At 36.1% G+C, this 16,261-nt stretch overlaps 1 protein-coding gene across 1 annotated transcript in view; it reads right to left on the bottom strand.

Annotated features, from left to right (window-relative positions):
• Positions 1–16,261, bottom strand: part of LOC145296131 (cystathionine gamma-lyase-like) — an 89,466-nt gene that overhangs the window by 55,266 nt on the left and 17,939 nt on the right. The window contains exon 2 of the mRNA XM_080142287.1: positions 11,534–11,615. Coding sequence (XP_079998413.1) covers positions 11,534–11,615 — 82 coding nt within the window. The remainder of the gene's footprint in view (positions 1–11,533; positions 11,616–16,261) is intronic.

Below are 16,261 nucleotides of genomic sequence, written 5' to 3'. Positions count from 1 at the left end.
TTTTGTTTTTGTTTTTTTAGTGATCACCACTTATCAAGGCCCGGAAGCCACTCAGGGATAAGGGTTATTGCAAGTACATTACGTTAGTGTGGAGATTTGATGAAGTGTTTACTTAAGGGGGCGGTTCATTAGGAATTTGTTAACATTGGACTTGAAGACATCCAAGTTGTAGTCTGGTGGGAAGCAGGCAGACGGAACAGAGTTCCACAGGCGTGCAGTTCTAAGAAAGAAGCTTTGTTCATGGAATCCACGTTTTGATTTAGGCACAGATAAAGAGTGGGGGAAATTTTTCACAGTGGATTCGGCTAGTGAAAGATTGGCGAGGGGGGACCAGAGATTGGAGTTCAGACGAGCACCTGCCATGGAAATAACGATAAAACAAGGATAGGCTCGCAACGTCTCTTCTGTGGGAGAGAGGTTGCAGGGCAGGGTAGAGAAAAGGGCATCCCTCACTAAGCCACGAAGTCTATTTTGTACTCTGTCAAGGCAGGATAGGCTGTTTTTTGCAGCTCCTGCCCAGATATGGCAACAGTATTCCATCCTTGGACGTACTTGGCTTTTATATAGATAGAGAATTGCATCAGTAGTGATAAGTTCGTCCAAAGGCTATAAAAGTTGATACCAAAATCATTCGGAGAGTAACTTCTGAGGTTGCTCTGGTAACATGTCATGTTGAGTTATTTCATTCGGGATCATGTCGCGTTGAATCGTCAGGTGTTCAGGTTCGAATCTACAGAGTTGTTCGGGATCATGTAGTGTCGAATTGACAGAGGTGTCCAAGTTTGAATCGATGGAGATGTTCAGGTTTAAACCGATGGAGTTGTTCGGGTCCTGTCATGTCAAATTGACGGAGGTGTTTGAATTGTATCGAGTTGTGTAGACGAAATTGTCCGGGGACCCTGCTACCACGTATGATAACAGATTTTTTTTTCTTTTGTCTCTTTACGAATACACTTTTTGTTGATCATACCATATTATTTGTTTACGATGATAAAAATCACAGTTAGTCAAGGATATTTAGGTCAGATGAACTTTAAGGTTTGCAAACAAAATCTCTAACTTCAGAAGGGGGAGATTGGGTGGATGGTGGATGGTCCTAAGTAAATACAAAATATTTGAAAAGCATTTCTTTTTCAATGTTTTAAATCCCTCCTTCCTCCCTTTCATGTTTTATGGATGAAAAGCAGTTTGACAAGGCAATTACAGTAACCAGAGGAAATACTTTTGATAATAGTTAGATGTTAAAGATTAGAAATTTGCTACTAAGTGTTGTTGCAGTACATGCTGGGTAAAAGGATTGCTTGGTTGTTTTTGTTTTATGGCATATCAACCCTTTTCAGGTTATTTAATGCCGAATCCAGTGATTTTGAAAATTTTTTTAATAGAATATATTTGTTTTTTGCAAGTCAGTTTCTATTTAACCCATAGTTGGGACGCTAACACGTACTACCACTCCGGGTCAGAGTGGACCTGGGAGCAATGGCAATTAAAGGATGGCTCCACACTCCCCAAAGCCCACAAACTGGGGCCTCATCATTGGATATAGTTTAAGGTCATATCCAGGACCGGGGTAAAAGGAAACTGATTGCAAATGATCAAAAATTTCCAAATGTTTTTTCCTCGAGGCGGGTGGGGGATTATATGTGGGTCTATTTTCTCAATTCTTTTAAGTTCAAATTATTTGAAAAAGTTTTTTTCAATATCTTAATCCCTTCTTCCCCTATTTTATGTTTTACTAGCCTCGGCGCCCGGCGTTGCCCGGGTGTTTGGAAGTGTGTGTTGAGCAAAAAAAATAAATAAAAATTAAGTGCTAGTAAGCAGGCAGGAAAAGAATGTGTAAAAAAAAAAAAAAAAAAAAAAAAATGTGACGTCTTTGCTGTTGCGCCCATCTCAAAACCATAAGTGACGAACGTCAATAAAAGCTAGTCAATCAAAAAGAGAGGATGACTTTCGAAAATATCTGTGAAAAAAAGCGACCCTTCCTTGTAAAAAAAACTGTTGAGGGTGAACGAATTAATTTTTTTGGCCAATTTTTCGATATGTGTCGTCCGAAAGTTCGAGGTTTAAAACGATACCAGTTTCGCGACATTCCGATGCAGCTGTCAAAAGTTTTAGACAAACATACATGCATACATAAAACAGAAAGGTGAGATTTATATTATAGACTAGCAGGGCTACCCGGCGTTGCTCGGGACCGTATTAACAATGAAAAAACAAAAGCAGATATTGAATATATGTTTTATTCTTAGGGGAGAGGAATCTTTCATCTCTATGTATTATTTGTTTTATCTACCCTAGGACTGGTATTGTTCATGTTTTATCCCTAGCGTAGGTAATTTACAGCATGTATATGAAATTGTTTTACCTTAGGGAGAAGAGAACAGGTAATATACAACATAATGTGTCTATATTACATCCCTGGCAACGCCTAGAAACCAGCTAGAACATGTATTTCAGTCAATCTTTATTACATCCTGGGCTATGCCGGGAATCCAGCTAATCTCTATTTAGTGACTTGACCACCAAAATACCTCCCTAAGTGTGTCCTTTCTTTTGAACTTATTAGATATAGGTATCTAGAAATTTGTGTGAAATTTTGTTGAATGCATTGTTCACTATGATTTTCTTATTGTTCTACACAATATCAACTGTAGCGAAATAACACAGTAATTTATATTATAGATGGCTGGAAAGCAGTTTGACAAGTTAATAAGGGGAAATATATTCGATAATAGTGAAACCGTAAACAAATTTGTTTCTTTTGGTGAGAGAAAAGAAACAAATTTGTTTCTTTTGGTGAGAGAAAAGAAACAAATTTGTTTCTTTTGGTGAGAGAAAAGAAACGTTTTAGATAGTGCTTCAGTACTTTGTTGTTTAAGTATGTGTTGGAAAATAAGGAAACTGGTTGCAAATAATCAACCCTACTACAGTAAAATTTCCAATAACAAAAATGTTTTTTGTACGGGGAGGGAAGGGAGGGTTATATGTAGGTCTTTTTGCAGTTGCTTTTTTTTTTTATGTGGCTTTCATTTTTCATATTCAGAGCTTATTTTAACAGTTGCGCTATACAAATGAAGTTTCTTTTTATGTAGGAAAGATAAAAGGAGATGTTTGCTAAAAGTTCTTAAAGATATTCATGCTTAGATTATCAAAGTTTGTTGCATTATATATCAACTGCCATGTGCAACTGATTGCAGATTCACATTATTATCGGTCTGCCGTACAGCTTATAGACACAGTATATAGATTTTTCTGGTCAAACAAAATGCTTATCTCCACATTCATCACACTCCCCAAGAAACCTAGAACAACTTATTGCGAATGTCATAGACTGATTAGCTTGAGGAGCCATACGTTGAAGCTCCTTCTGAAAATACTAATGGTGAGACTGCAAAACAAAATATGTGAAATATTAGAATTGCAATTTGGATTTATCGCAAAGGAACAACAGCTGCCATATTCACAATGATGATGCTGACAGAAAAATATATTTAGATGCAGAAAGACATCTACCAGTATTTTATCGATTTTTCAAAAACCTTTGATAAAGTAAGACATGAAGACCAATTCAAAATGCTTAGAATTCTGATTGGTTGGTTGTTTTTGTTTTATGGCATATCAACCCTTTTCAGGTTATTTAATGTCGAATCCAAAGATTTTGAAGAAAGATTTTTTAATAGAATATATTTGTTGTTTTCAAATCAGTTTCTATCTAACCCATAATTGAGACCCTAACAGGTACTACTACTCCGGGTCAGAGTGGACCTGGGAGCAATGGCAATTAAAGGGTGGCTCCACACTCCCCAAAGCCCGCAAGCTGGGGCCTCACCACTGGATATAGTTTAAGGTCATATCCAGGACCTAGAATTTTGAGATGGAGAGTACAGTAAAGAAACATCTATATATATATAAGCGAAAATGTATGTATGTATGTTTGTGTCTGCTGAAAACTTTCGACAGATACAACAAAAATTCACAAACTCGGTATCATATTGAAGCTCCATCCTTCGCTCAAAAAATATCGAAAAATTGGCCAAAAATGTTAATTTTTTCACCCCGAAATCGACAATTTTCGACGGGGGGGGGGGGTCAACAAAAACGGCCCTTTCGACCGGTTCTACGCATGCGCCAGATGACGTCATAACCTGATTTACTTCAAATAGTTGAAAAACTGAACAAATTTCATGTACGTCGTGTTTAGGTCAGTTGATTAGCACGTTTGTGCATTATGTAAATGTTTTGGGTTCGAATCATGGTGCGAGGTCTTTTTTTTTTTTTTCGATTTTTTAAATTTAAATATTAAACCAGCCATTTAAGCCATTTTTTACGTAACGTTCGTTTTTTCTGTTTTGTTTTTTTTTTTTTTGTTTTTTTTACTTCGCTTATCTACCTCCGACCACACACCCAAAAACACCCGGGTACCCACCGATTTTTTAAATTTTAATATCGAAACAGGCGTATTCACGTGTTCGTTTTTCTGTTTCATCATTCGTTCGCCTACGTTAGTTTTTTTTGTGTGTCCCCTCCCCCCGCTTAAGTGTTAATGTTGTTTTCTTTTTTTACTTCGCTTATAACAAACAAACCTGGTCATTGACATCGTCGTCGTAACGCTCGATGACTTCCGGGCGCGCACGTGTCAATTTCGTTCTTACTTAAATAAATTCAAACATCGTACACTAACTCATTCTGGATGACCAATTTTATTTTCAAACTTCGCCTCGGGGCTTCGGTTCGATCATACCCCCCCCCGGGTTCTTTTTTATTTAACACCACACACACACTTACAAACACCCGGGCAACGCTGGGTACCCCCCCCCTAGTTAATAATAATAGGCGTTTTGTTACAAGATTTATTCTAACCTCTATAGCGAAAATATACTGAGAGAAATTGAGGACAAAGGAATACATTCCTGTGCCATGATTATACATGGATCTTTTAAGTCCTGAACTGGCAACCAAACTCCAACCTCTGACCCAGAGATAAAATATTTCATTTGCGTGCCTATTTTACAAGTATTTTAATGGTATGTGCTCCAGCAAACTTCAAGCACTTGTACTCCGTCTACTTAAATATTCCCGACAAGCAACAAAACCCCACCCCTATACTATAGAGATTCCTAGATGCTTGAAAGCCTTCTACTATTAGTCTCTTCTCTCAAACTGCTAGACTTTGAAATTCTCTCCTGGGTCTTTGCTTTCCTCCGGAAATGCAGAAGTTCAAGTGTGATCTGAACAGACATTTTACTGCTCAACTTCCTACATAGTAACCCTGTAAATTTGGAGTGAGAAAGCAGTAAAACAACATTTTCCACATGTGTTTTGAATTGCTTTGTTTGTTTGTTTTTTTTGTCTCATTTTTGCAAACTATGAAATTATTCATTTCCTTTTATCAAAATTTTTATTTTTTCCAAGGTAATTAGAAAAAAAAAAAAAAAAAAAAATTTCCAACTATTTTTTGAGGAATGTGCCTTTGTCTCTGATTATGACGAGATCCCTGGCGACACCAGATGATCTTGCTTTTCAAATAGAGGATGAGGCATGGGAGGGGAGGGACATACTGACACTTGGTCAAGGAAAAACAGATGTTTATGAGAGAAGAAATAGTGAATATTTTGATAGGAAATTAATTAAAATGCAAACTATCAAATTATTCATTTCCTTTTATCAAAATTTTTTATTTTTTCCAAATTCTTATTTTTTCCAAGGCAATAAAAAAAAAAAAGACAACTTTCCAACTAATTTTTGAGGAATGTGCATTTGTTTGGTGGGGTTTCACTATTCAATTAAACACGTGTAAGACATACTTCATTAAATATAAATAAAATATTAGTACAAATTATACATCTTTAGTTATCATTTTGAAACCAGATGTATTTAATATCTCTACTATTATATAAAGGGAGCTGTGTCTGTGTGTTCATTCCCTATGGACTCCAAAACGGCTAAGATGATTTTTATGAAATTTCACATGAAGGTACTTTATGTGCCTGGCAGTGTTCTTAGATGGGTTTTGTATCGGAATGACTTTGATAAGTATTGATGATTGAAATAATCCGATGAAAGAAGGAACAGGCGATTTTGACCAAAGTTAACACCTTACACAGCCTAACATCACAAGCATTTGATAAGTCTTATTACCATACAAGCTGACACACCTGATAAAATTTTATAGTTCCACAGTAGGTTCTCTGCTGTGACGGGCTCCAATTAGAGTAGGCAATCAATCGATTTGATTGAAAAATGGGCAATTTCACCTATTTCGACAATAAAATATTCAATTCCGGACAAAGTCAGGTCTCCCTGCTAGTAGTGCATGTAAGCCTAGCATTTTGGTTGAAAAGTCTGTTTCCAATTAATTTATTTATTGTGACGCTCAATTCTCACAAGCAACATGGCTCCAACTAGTACGGATGATTTTCAAATAATAGAATTTTATTAGTAATTTCATTTTTTTTTTTTTTTGATAAAGTAGGTAAGATTATATGGATCAAATAGAGCCATTGAATTACCAACCAAGATGGCAATAGGTAATATCGTTAATAATTTACAAATAATGTTTAGGTTGGCTCTGACATGACCGAAGATTGGTCCCCAGAGAGAATTGCCAATCAAGTGTTTCAATGGTGGAAAAAAGAGAGGAAAACCAAAATTCCACTAGAAACTGGCAATTGAAAGGTTATTGCAACAGGAAAAAACTGGAGAGACGCTGAAGATATGGCTTTAGACTGAAAACAATGGTATACTTTAACTGATGTGTCGCAAAAGAGTTCCTAAGTCTAAGTTTGGAGAAAAAAAAAATTGATGTTTTTGACTCTGCAGAACATGATTGAGTTTTGAAAACAAAAAAACAATAACAATGTTTGGTGCATTTTTGTTCATAAAGCTAGTCTCTTCAGACAACCTGACCAGGTATATATAATATCCTAATAGTTACTACCTCTCCAGGCCAAAGTGGATCTGAGAGCAAGAGCAACTAAGGAGCAACTTCGTATTTCCCAACCCCGCTAAATGAGGCCTCACCACTGAATGTCTCTTATGGTCATACCCAAGGCAAGGAAGCAGTAGACAGCACTGGATGACTTAATGTCATAACCAGGAACAATAACTTTAGGAGTAAACTGTATATACAAATATACAAACATATAAACATATCTAACTTAGATTTCTTATGGAGGTTTGTGTACAGAAAATCACATAGCACCAGGTGAACAGAAATCGATTTTTTTTTCTTTTCTATTGCATTTAATTGAAAAAGATTTGTTCTAGAAAAAAAAAAAAAAAGAAACTGTGCACCATATGGTTGAAAATAATATTAGAAATCAGTAATGAAAGTGGATCATGGGTTCTCCCGCCTCCCCTATGTTTGTCATTCTAACCAGTCCCGATAAACATTCTTTATTACCTTAATAATCAGACAATCTTCTACATATATAAAAGCGAAAATGTATGTATGCATGTATGCTTTTCCTCGATGTCCACAAAAGGCTTCTTTCAGAGAAGCGCTCGCTCGCTTCACAACTTCTTAAAACTTATTATATCATCTATAAATTGTAATATCTCGCAGTTAACCACGGAGCTCTCCTGTCTATTTAATTTTATTGACTTTCAAACGTTAAATATTCCACATTTCCCCGCATCGGCACACGTTACATTCGGTTTTCGGTATAAACAAAAAGCGAAACTCGACTCCAATCACAGGCCCAGAGCCAGTGAATGTTTGTCAACTTTGTCATATCAGACGAGGGGAGCGGGTTTTTGAAAACAAACAAACCGATTTATTGACCTCATTAAAAGCTGTCCCACACAAAATGCCGACTGCTGAATGCCTATCGCCGTCACGTCAATCAAAAACGAGCACCTGTTTTTTTTTTCACACTTTACTATTTTCCAACTGCGCATCGTCAAGACTGTTTTTTTTTCACGGGCACCTGTTTTTTTTTCACACACATCTACAAACACCCGGGCAACGCCGGATACCCCTCGCTAGTCTATAATATAAATCTCACCTGTCTGTTTAAATGTATGTATGTATGTGTGTTTGTATGTCTGCCTAAAATTTCCGACAAAGGCGCCAAATTTTTACAAGACCGGTATCATTTTGAAGCTTGACCCTTTGGACGACAAATATCAAAAAATTAACCAAAAACATTAATTCCTTCACCCTCAACTGGGCAATTTTACTACAGGGAGGGTCGATTTTTTCGCTGACATTTTTTGTAAGTCATTCAACCCTCGCATTCACGACATCGCTTAAAAGGCGTTATTTCGACAACCATGGTAGGCACTTCAGTAAGAGTTTTTTTGGGGTTTTTTTCACGTCTTTTTTTCTCTGGCGCATTACGGGTTCGATCCTGCTAACTACTCCTATTAAAAAAAAAATTCTTTTTTGCTCAATGCCGGGCACCTAGTCTATAATATAAATCTCCCCTGTCTGTTTAAATGTATGTTTGTATGTATGTATGTTTTGCAAAAACTTTCGACAGAGGCGACGGATTTTTATGAGATCGGTATTGTTTTTAAGCTTGACACTTCGGACGACAAATATCGAAAAATTGGTTAAAAACATTTATTGCTTTACCCTCAACATTTTCGATTGTGTCGCCTTAATTTAAACCTACGTCACTACCGGTTTCGTGATGGGCGCAATAGTTAATGCATCACGTTTTTGTTTTTTTTTTTTCTCCTTTGTGGTTCGCATAGCTCTAAAAAGTCAGCAATCCATCCACACCCCCATACGAAAACTCTGGAGACCCCCTAATTATTTAGTTAACAGAAATGAGTGACGCACGGACAGACATCCAAGCAACATTTCATATCCTGATCATCAAAGCTTTCTAGTATAATCCTATGGGCTGCATCACCTGTCACCAGGAGCAGAGTTGGGCCGCACCTTAAAGGTAACCTCACTTCCAACAGCTCGGATTACATTTTTAAAAATAAAAATAAAATAAAAAACTTGTCAAATAAAATTCAGTAACTTTGCATCTGGACCCTTGAAGTTTTCAATGCCTTAATTTTCTTCAAATTTTTTCAAAAGCTTTTGAAAGCCTTTAACTCTTAAACTCCTTGAAAATTAGAAGTCTTTAAACTGGTGAACACTTATTCATAACTCACTCCTTGTTGTGGCTTGATCGTCTAGTTTTTATCTTTGTCTTCATCTTTTCTTCATCTAGTGGTTAGGACCTTAATATCTATGCCAGACACTCACTGGTTGCTGGAACTCATCGCTTTTCTACTTAAACACGCAACTCATGCATAACCCTAAGTTCATGTGGCAGATCTCTCATGATGGCTGGTCAGTAACCCTACCACAAGAGTCCTTCAGTTGGTCATCTGCCGTTGAACGCAGAGGAGGAGGTCCTCTTTCACAGACGGGTGCGTCGCTCTCTGCTGCATTTTGAAACTTTGATCTAGGGAAGAATTCATTTCACAACCACAGGCAAACAAAAGAAATCACAAAGGCTTTTTAATAACATTCATTATTCAACGTTGTAACAGGTGTAGTCTCAGTAAGGACATGAGCTAGGAGCTTTCATAAGCTTGGTAAATCAGACCGACTTCTGGGTGCAGGATTATAATGGTTTAAATTAAGTTTTGTTTCACCCAGGCCATCAGATGTCATGCTCAACCGCTAGGTTGTCAACAAAATCTTCTCACAAAACGTAGATTCCATGAACAAAGTTTCTTTCTTAGAAGTGCATGCCTGTGGAACTCCCCACCAAGTAAAAAAATAAAATAAAATAAAAACAGCATATGCAAGACAGAGGATGGAAGAGATGATATTAGCAAGAATACAAAGTGACCACACCTGCTTAGCTTTTTTTAGGAAAGGTAGTTCTTTTACCTTTCTAATAAAATATTTTAAAAGAAAACAGCACAAAAGAACAACGAACTTCTTTTACACAATAACAACTTAACCCTAACAACTTTTAACAAGATTTAATTGGTAGCAAGAATTGGCAGGTCGGACTGTGAAAAAGAAGAACAGAAAATTCTTTTTGAGGTCATCGGTCAGTCAGTAGTGCATCATTCCCAGCTAATAGCAATTAGTGGAGGCTGTTGATGCTAGAGCAAGATGTCCAGTGGACAGGGGACGACAGAAGAGATGTTGCTTGAATGATTGATATTCGCTTGAGACTTTAGAGAGCAGATGAATCAATGTGCACTGTTAGCTGATAGGTCAGCCTGTGGCCCGAATAACTCTGAGGGAGAGGGGGGGATCATTGATTCACTACAGAAAATATATCTCTGGGAGAGGAACCATGCTAGTCACCATAGAATACATGCTCATTGTCTGTAAAGATCTCCAACAAATCAGACAAAAATACTATTAGGTTGACAAGGTTTTTTTTCAGAATTTTTAATTTTGATTTCAAATAAGTTTTTGTTATAATACCTTTACTTTATATATCATTTTTAAAGAGCGTTTTTCGCTTTATCTAATCATTTAAATTACAATCGTTTTAAAACAATTATGTCTTCTTTTCAAAGGGTTGAATACAATATGAAGAAAAAAAAGCAAATTCGCACAATTTTCTTATTTTAATTCAAACTAGGCCAAAAATCTGCTAAAACGGTTCGCAATATCAATGACCCAGGAACCATGACTGAACACACAGCACAATGGTGGTTTAAGAAATTTTGTGGCGGCGATGAGTCTTGAAGATGATAAGCATAATGATCGGCCATCGGATGTTGATAACGATCAATTAAGAGACTTAGTCGAAGCCAATCCACGCACAAGTGTTCGAGAACTTGCTTCTAAATTAGATGTAACAGACAATTTCCAACCATTTGAGAGATGGGAAAGACAAAAAAAACTTGAACGGCAACCAAAAGAAACGCCGTTACGAAGTGTCATCTTCTCTTTTATGCAACAAGAACAACCCGTTTCTTGACCGGGTTGTGACTTGTGATGAAAAGTGGGTTCTTTATGACAACCAGTGGCGCTCATCTCAGTGGGTAGATGCCAACGAAGCTCCACGACACTTTCCGAAGCCGGAGTTGCACCAAAAGAAGGTCGACTGGTTTCATCCATTACAGTTTTTTTTGACTGCAGGCGAAACCATTACGGCAGCAAAGTACTGTCAACAAATGGATGAAACGTTAGAAACTTTGACAACAACACCCAGCATTAATCAACAGAAAAACTCAATTCTCCTTCATGACAATGCCCAACCACGCGTTGCTAAACCAACCCTGCTGATGTTGAACGAATTGGGTCATGAAACTGCTTCATCCACCATACTCTCCAGACCTCTCACCTACCGACTACCACTTTTTCAAGCATTTCAACAACTTTCTGAATGAGAAATGCTTCAAAAACCTAAGCGATATCAAAAACGCCTTCAGCGACTTCATTGCCACCGAAACGCAAGATTTTTTATGTAACTGACATTGTTTTGCGTTGTTTTGTTTTGGCAAAAGTGTGTTCATTCTAACGGTGGTGGTTATTTCAATCAATAAAGTTTTGTTTGTTTAAAACTGCAGGAATTTTCTTGTCTACCCGATAAAGAAAGAAATAGTTACCAACCATGTTTGCCATTTTCCAAAGAAGCGATGCATGCCTCTAAACAATTCCTCGTAGGATTTCCACTTCGTGAATAATCGAAACCCTAAAGAGAAAAAAAAGGAAAAAAAATGTCAGCATGTCATGAGAAGGAGCAAAACTAAATAAATGAAACAATAAAAACAATTTTTAAAAAGCAAATATTACGTGTGCACATAACCTTTTCTCTTCCCTGCAACCTTTCCCACAAAAGAGATGTTGCAAGCCTGTCTCTGCTCCATCATTATTTTCATGGTAAGTGCTGGTCCGAGTTCAAATCTATGATCCCTCCACTCCACCCTTGCCAAACTTTCATAAACAACACTCGACTAGCTATAACCACTATCAACAATTCTCCTCCCCACTCTCTTACTAAATCTAAATGCAGATTCCATGAATAAAGCTTCTTTCCGCCTGGGGAACACTTGTTCTGCTGGCCTGCTTTCCGGCTAACTACAACATGGTAGTCTTTAAGTTCAGTGTAAACAAGTTGAGCCGTCCCCTTAAATCAAATTATACCTAATTTTCATTACTAACGATTACTACAAGTTGTACCAGTCTCAACTGTCCACTCTTTAACTCTTATCCTCGAGTGGCCTTCAGGCATTGATAAGTGGTGACTCCCTTGTAAAAAAAAAAGAAAAGAAAAAAAACATACAAAACAAAACAATTGATACTTTTATTCAAACTATAGAAGGAGAGAGATCAAAATATAACACTTCAATGAAAAGTCAAAATTATTTTTTTACCATCGATAAAATGAAGAAAAAATGTATGCAACCAAAAGTCAGAAAAAAAAAAAAAAATTATGATTTTATTAAATTTAACCCTTTAAATCCCAGTGCATCTAATTTGTCCCGTTTTTTTTTTTTTAAGTTGAAAGTAAAAATGGGTTACAATGCACAAATTGAAAGAAAAAAGTTATTCATCTATTATATAAATCTCACCTGTCTGTTTAAATGTATGCATGTATGTATGTCTAAAACTTTCAAAAGACGACAGATTTTCACAAGATCGGTATAGTTTTAAAGCTCGACCCTTTGGACAACAAATATCGAAAAATTAGCTAAAAACATCAATTCTTTCACCCTCAAGTGAGCACTTTTCTACAGGGAGGGGTCACTTTTTTCAGATATTTTCAAAAGTCATTCCCTCTTTTTTACACACACACACACACACACGTCTCCTCTTTAAGTCTCCAGGACCGAATATGGAAAACTTATGTTATTAAGGTTGCTAAGACAAAAAAAATTTTTAATTAAAAATCAATGGCTGGATCATTCTATCATTCCAGAAACTACCCTACCCCTGACACAATCCTCTAAGTATATAATAGCCAGATACAATTTGTAGCAGATAGAATTTATTCTTTTGATAAAGATAAACAAAAAACATATATACATAATTTATCAATTTTTGTAAAAAAAATTTTTAACAGTTTCAATTTCCAATTTTCTTTTTAATAAAATAACTGATTTAATTACCTCTCCTGTTAACCGATTCAAATCGGTAGAATCTGAAACTAAATCGCTAGATTTTACAAATATCTTTTTCATGAATAATTATTTTTCTACCTTATCGTTTTCTGTAATTTTTGGATATGTTACTATTTGTGACATGACAATTAGGTAGGTACCATTTCTTTTACTTAAAAGTCAATTGTTTTTTTTTTTTTCGTCATTATAATATAGAAGTACCTGACAAGTAAATGCATGTTACCCTCGTTCTCATAAAAAAAAATATTAGTCAACCAATCAACCATTGTTTGATTTTGTGGCTGTTTTTATTTATTTTTTTATTATACTTAACCTAGATTCATTTGAGAATTTTATATTTCTAGCTGGCTTTGTCAACTCGTAGAATTCCCTCTTTAAAATACCTGAAATTTTAATCTCTAAAAAAGGAACTTTGTGTGTGTTTGTTCCCTATGGACTCGAAAATAGCTGAGCCAATTTTTATGAAATTTCACACGAAGGTGCTTTGTGTGCTTCAGTTTGTTTTTTTTTTGTTTGTTTTTTTTTTTGTTTTTTGTTTTTTTTTTTACTTGGGAGTCAGTCCTGAAGGCCACTTGAAAAAAAAAAAAAAAAAAAAGACCAAATTCATAAAATTTGGCTTTAAAAATCCAATATGGCAACCCTAGACAAGAATATGAGAGTGACCTCCCTTTCATATAGCCTCGTTTTCAAACATCATTATATGAATATATGGTGCGAGAAAGGAACTCATAGTAATTACGATGTGAAGCTGTTCTTCACCTAAGAAAGAAGTCAACAAAACATTACGTAAAAAAAAGAAACACTCAAAAGAAATAGGGCAAAAAAGTCAGGAGATGCCGGACTGAAGGAGTAAATTAAAGATTGCCTCTTACAATGTGATTTTACTATTTGTATTGAACTATGTAGCACAATATTACTTTCTATTTATTAGTACTTATTAATTTATCTAATTTAGGTAAGTTCTATATTTAAAATACAATAGGCACTATTTTCATTCGCTTAGAACTGTTTATATACCCCCTAGATAATAATATCTAGGATTTGGGAATGCAGGTCGCCTCTACATTTATTTATGTCGATTTTTACAAAATTATTGCTATTTCAGCCCGTCTTGTGTTCATTCAGCTTTTTTGTATAATACCGAACCTAATTCAGAGCTAAGGCGTGTTCCCGGCAATCGCACCGGGAAACGTCCAAAAGCAATCAGCTTTGATCAATGTGGGGCCAAACTCCTTATATCAGACAATTGCTATTCAACTGGACAATGGGGAGCTGGTTTTCCCCTCCCCAACATCTTGGGGAAAAAACCAGCCGAAGTTGGGTAAACAAACCCAAAAGCTGTCCCGCAGCAAAAGTTAACTCTGGGACTTCTATTTGACCTCATTAATGAGGTTAAATAGAAGTTCCAGAGTTAACTTTTATTGCGGACACGTGTCAATTCTGTTTTTGATACTTAAATAAATAAATTCAAATGCGTTTCCATTAGTATGTCGCGGTGGCCCAATGGTTAACGTCGCACATTTTTTTTTTCACATTTTAATTTCCAACTTTGCCTCAAGGGTTGGGATTCGATCCTCATACTTACTTAAAACTTTTTTTTTTTATTTTACCCCCCCCCCCCGACACACACACCTCCAAACACCTGGGCAACGCCGGGTACCCCCCGCTAGTTCATCAATATAAAAATTAAACGGAGACAAACATACGAGAGGTCTTCAATAAGTTTCCAGACCTTTTTTCGTATGGACACTTTTATTAATAGTACATACATGAAACTCTAATCTCCTTCGAAGTAATCTCCTCCGACTGCAATGCACTTGTTGTACCATTCCAACAACTTCTGGAAGACCCACCCCCCATGGAAGTCCTCTTGGTGTGAGTATGCCAATGACCCTCGTCACAGCCTCTTTCATCTCCTACACCGTCTCATAATGACATCCTTTAAGGTTTTCTTTGAGCTTAGGGAATAACAAAAAACCACAAGGAGCAATGTCTGGATTATAAGGAGAGTGAAAAACTGTCTTGATACTCATCTTCGTCAAATAGTCTGTGACAAGAATGGAGTTGTGGACTGGTGCATTCGCGCAAGTCTACCGCATCTTCAGTCCCTTGCAAGTAATTGTGTGTACAGTTCCCACACTGACATCAAACTATGCACTTATTGTCTATAGACACACGATAGTCCTTATCCATAAAATTCTTTATTTGGCCAATCAACTCTGGTGTTCCAACTTCCTTACTCCCTCGGCAACCTCTCATCATCTCTAACAGATTCAGTCTTTCTTGAATCTCTTATGCCACTAAAAAAACTGGCACGATTCATGAAAGATGGTCCAAAAGCAGTCTGAAGCATTCCATATGTTTCTGTGGCATTTTTTTCCAAGTTTAAAACAGAATCGAATTGCATATTGTTCTTCTAAAGTATCCTTGCATCCAGATTGCATTTTTGAAATTCACAAGCTGTGACAATCAGGCTTTAGTAGGGTGTATTCCAATTCCTGCTATAGCTGTTTATTTAAACCTGAAATCATAAAAGTTGGTCAGTCATCGCATAATACGTATGGCAATAACATACTGAATTTTCAAAAGTCTAAGACAATTTTAAAATTCTGGAAACTTATTGAAGGTATCTCGCACAATTATGAGATCCTAATTTGTTCTTTAAAACAAAACTATTAAAACGCTAAAAATATATGAAAAGTTAAAATCGTTTCCTCGGCTGATCATTTCAGATTTTTTTAAATAATTATTTAAAACTACTCAGCCATATACAGAAAAAAAAAAAAAAACGTTTCAATGTATTGTCATCTAGTGGGGATTTCGAAATGACAATCCATGGAAAATCTTAACCTAACATGAGAAGAGTGGTTTAAATGATGACCCGATTACGACTAACTTGCAACTGATAATGCACTTGAATCAAATTACATACAAATATTTTGTGCGGTTGCACAACTTTCTTTTTTCGGGGTTTTTTTTTTTTTTTTCAACATAGAGATTTCACGCAAGTGAACAATTTCTCACATGGGCAAAAAATCTGGTTCAGTTATTTTTTTTAGCAATGAATTGCGTTTTTTTTAAAGAAATAATAAAAAAAAAGAAAAGAAAGGGCATGTTTTGTTTGAGAAGAAGTTATCAAAAAGGACTAAAAAATTTTTGTTTGTTTCTTTTGTTTTTTGTTTTTTTTTTACAAGAGATTCACTACTTATCAAGGCCT

Source organism: Euprymna scolopes, chromosome 16, assembly GCF_053919585.1.
Source record: "Euprymna scolopes isolate OS-2025 chromosome 16, ASM5391958v1, whole genome shotgun sequence".
NCBI classification, from domain to species: domain Eukaryota; kingdom Metazoa; phylum Mollusca; class Cephalopoda; order Sepiida; family Sepiolidae; genus Euprymna; species Euprymna scolopes.
This window is presented reverse-complemented; position numbering and strand designations above follow the sequence as displayed.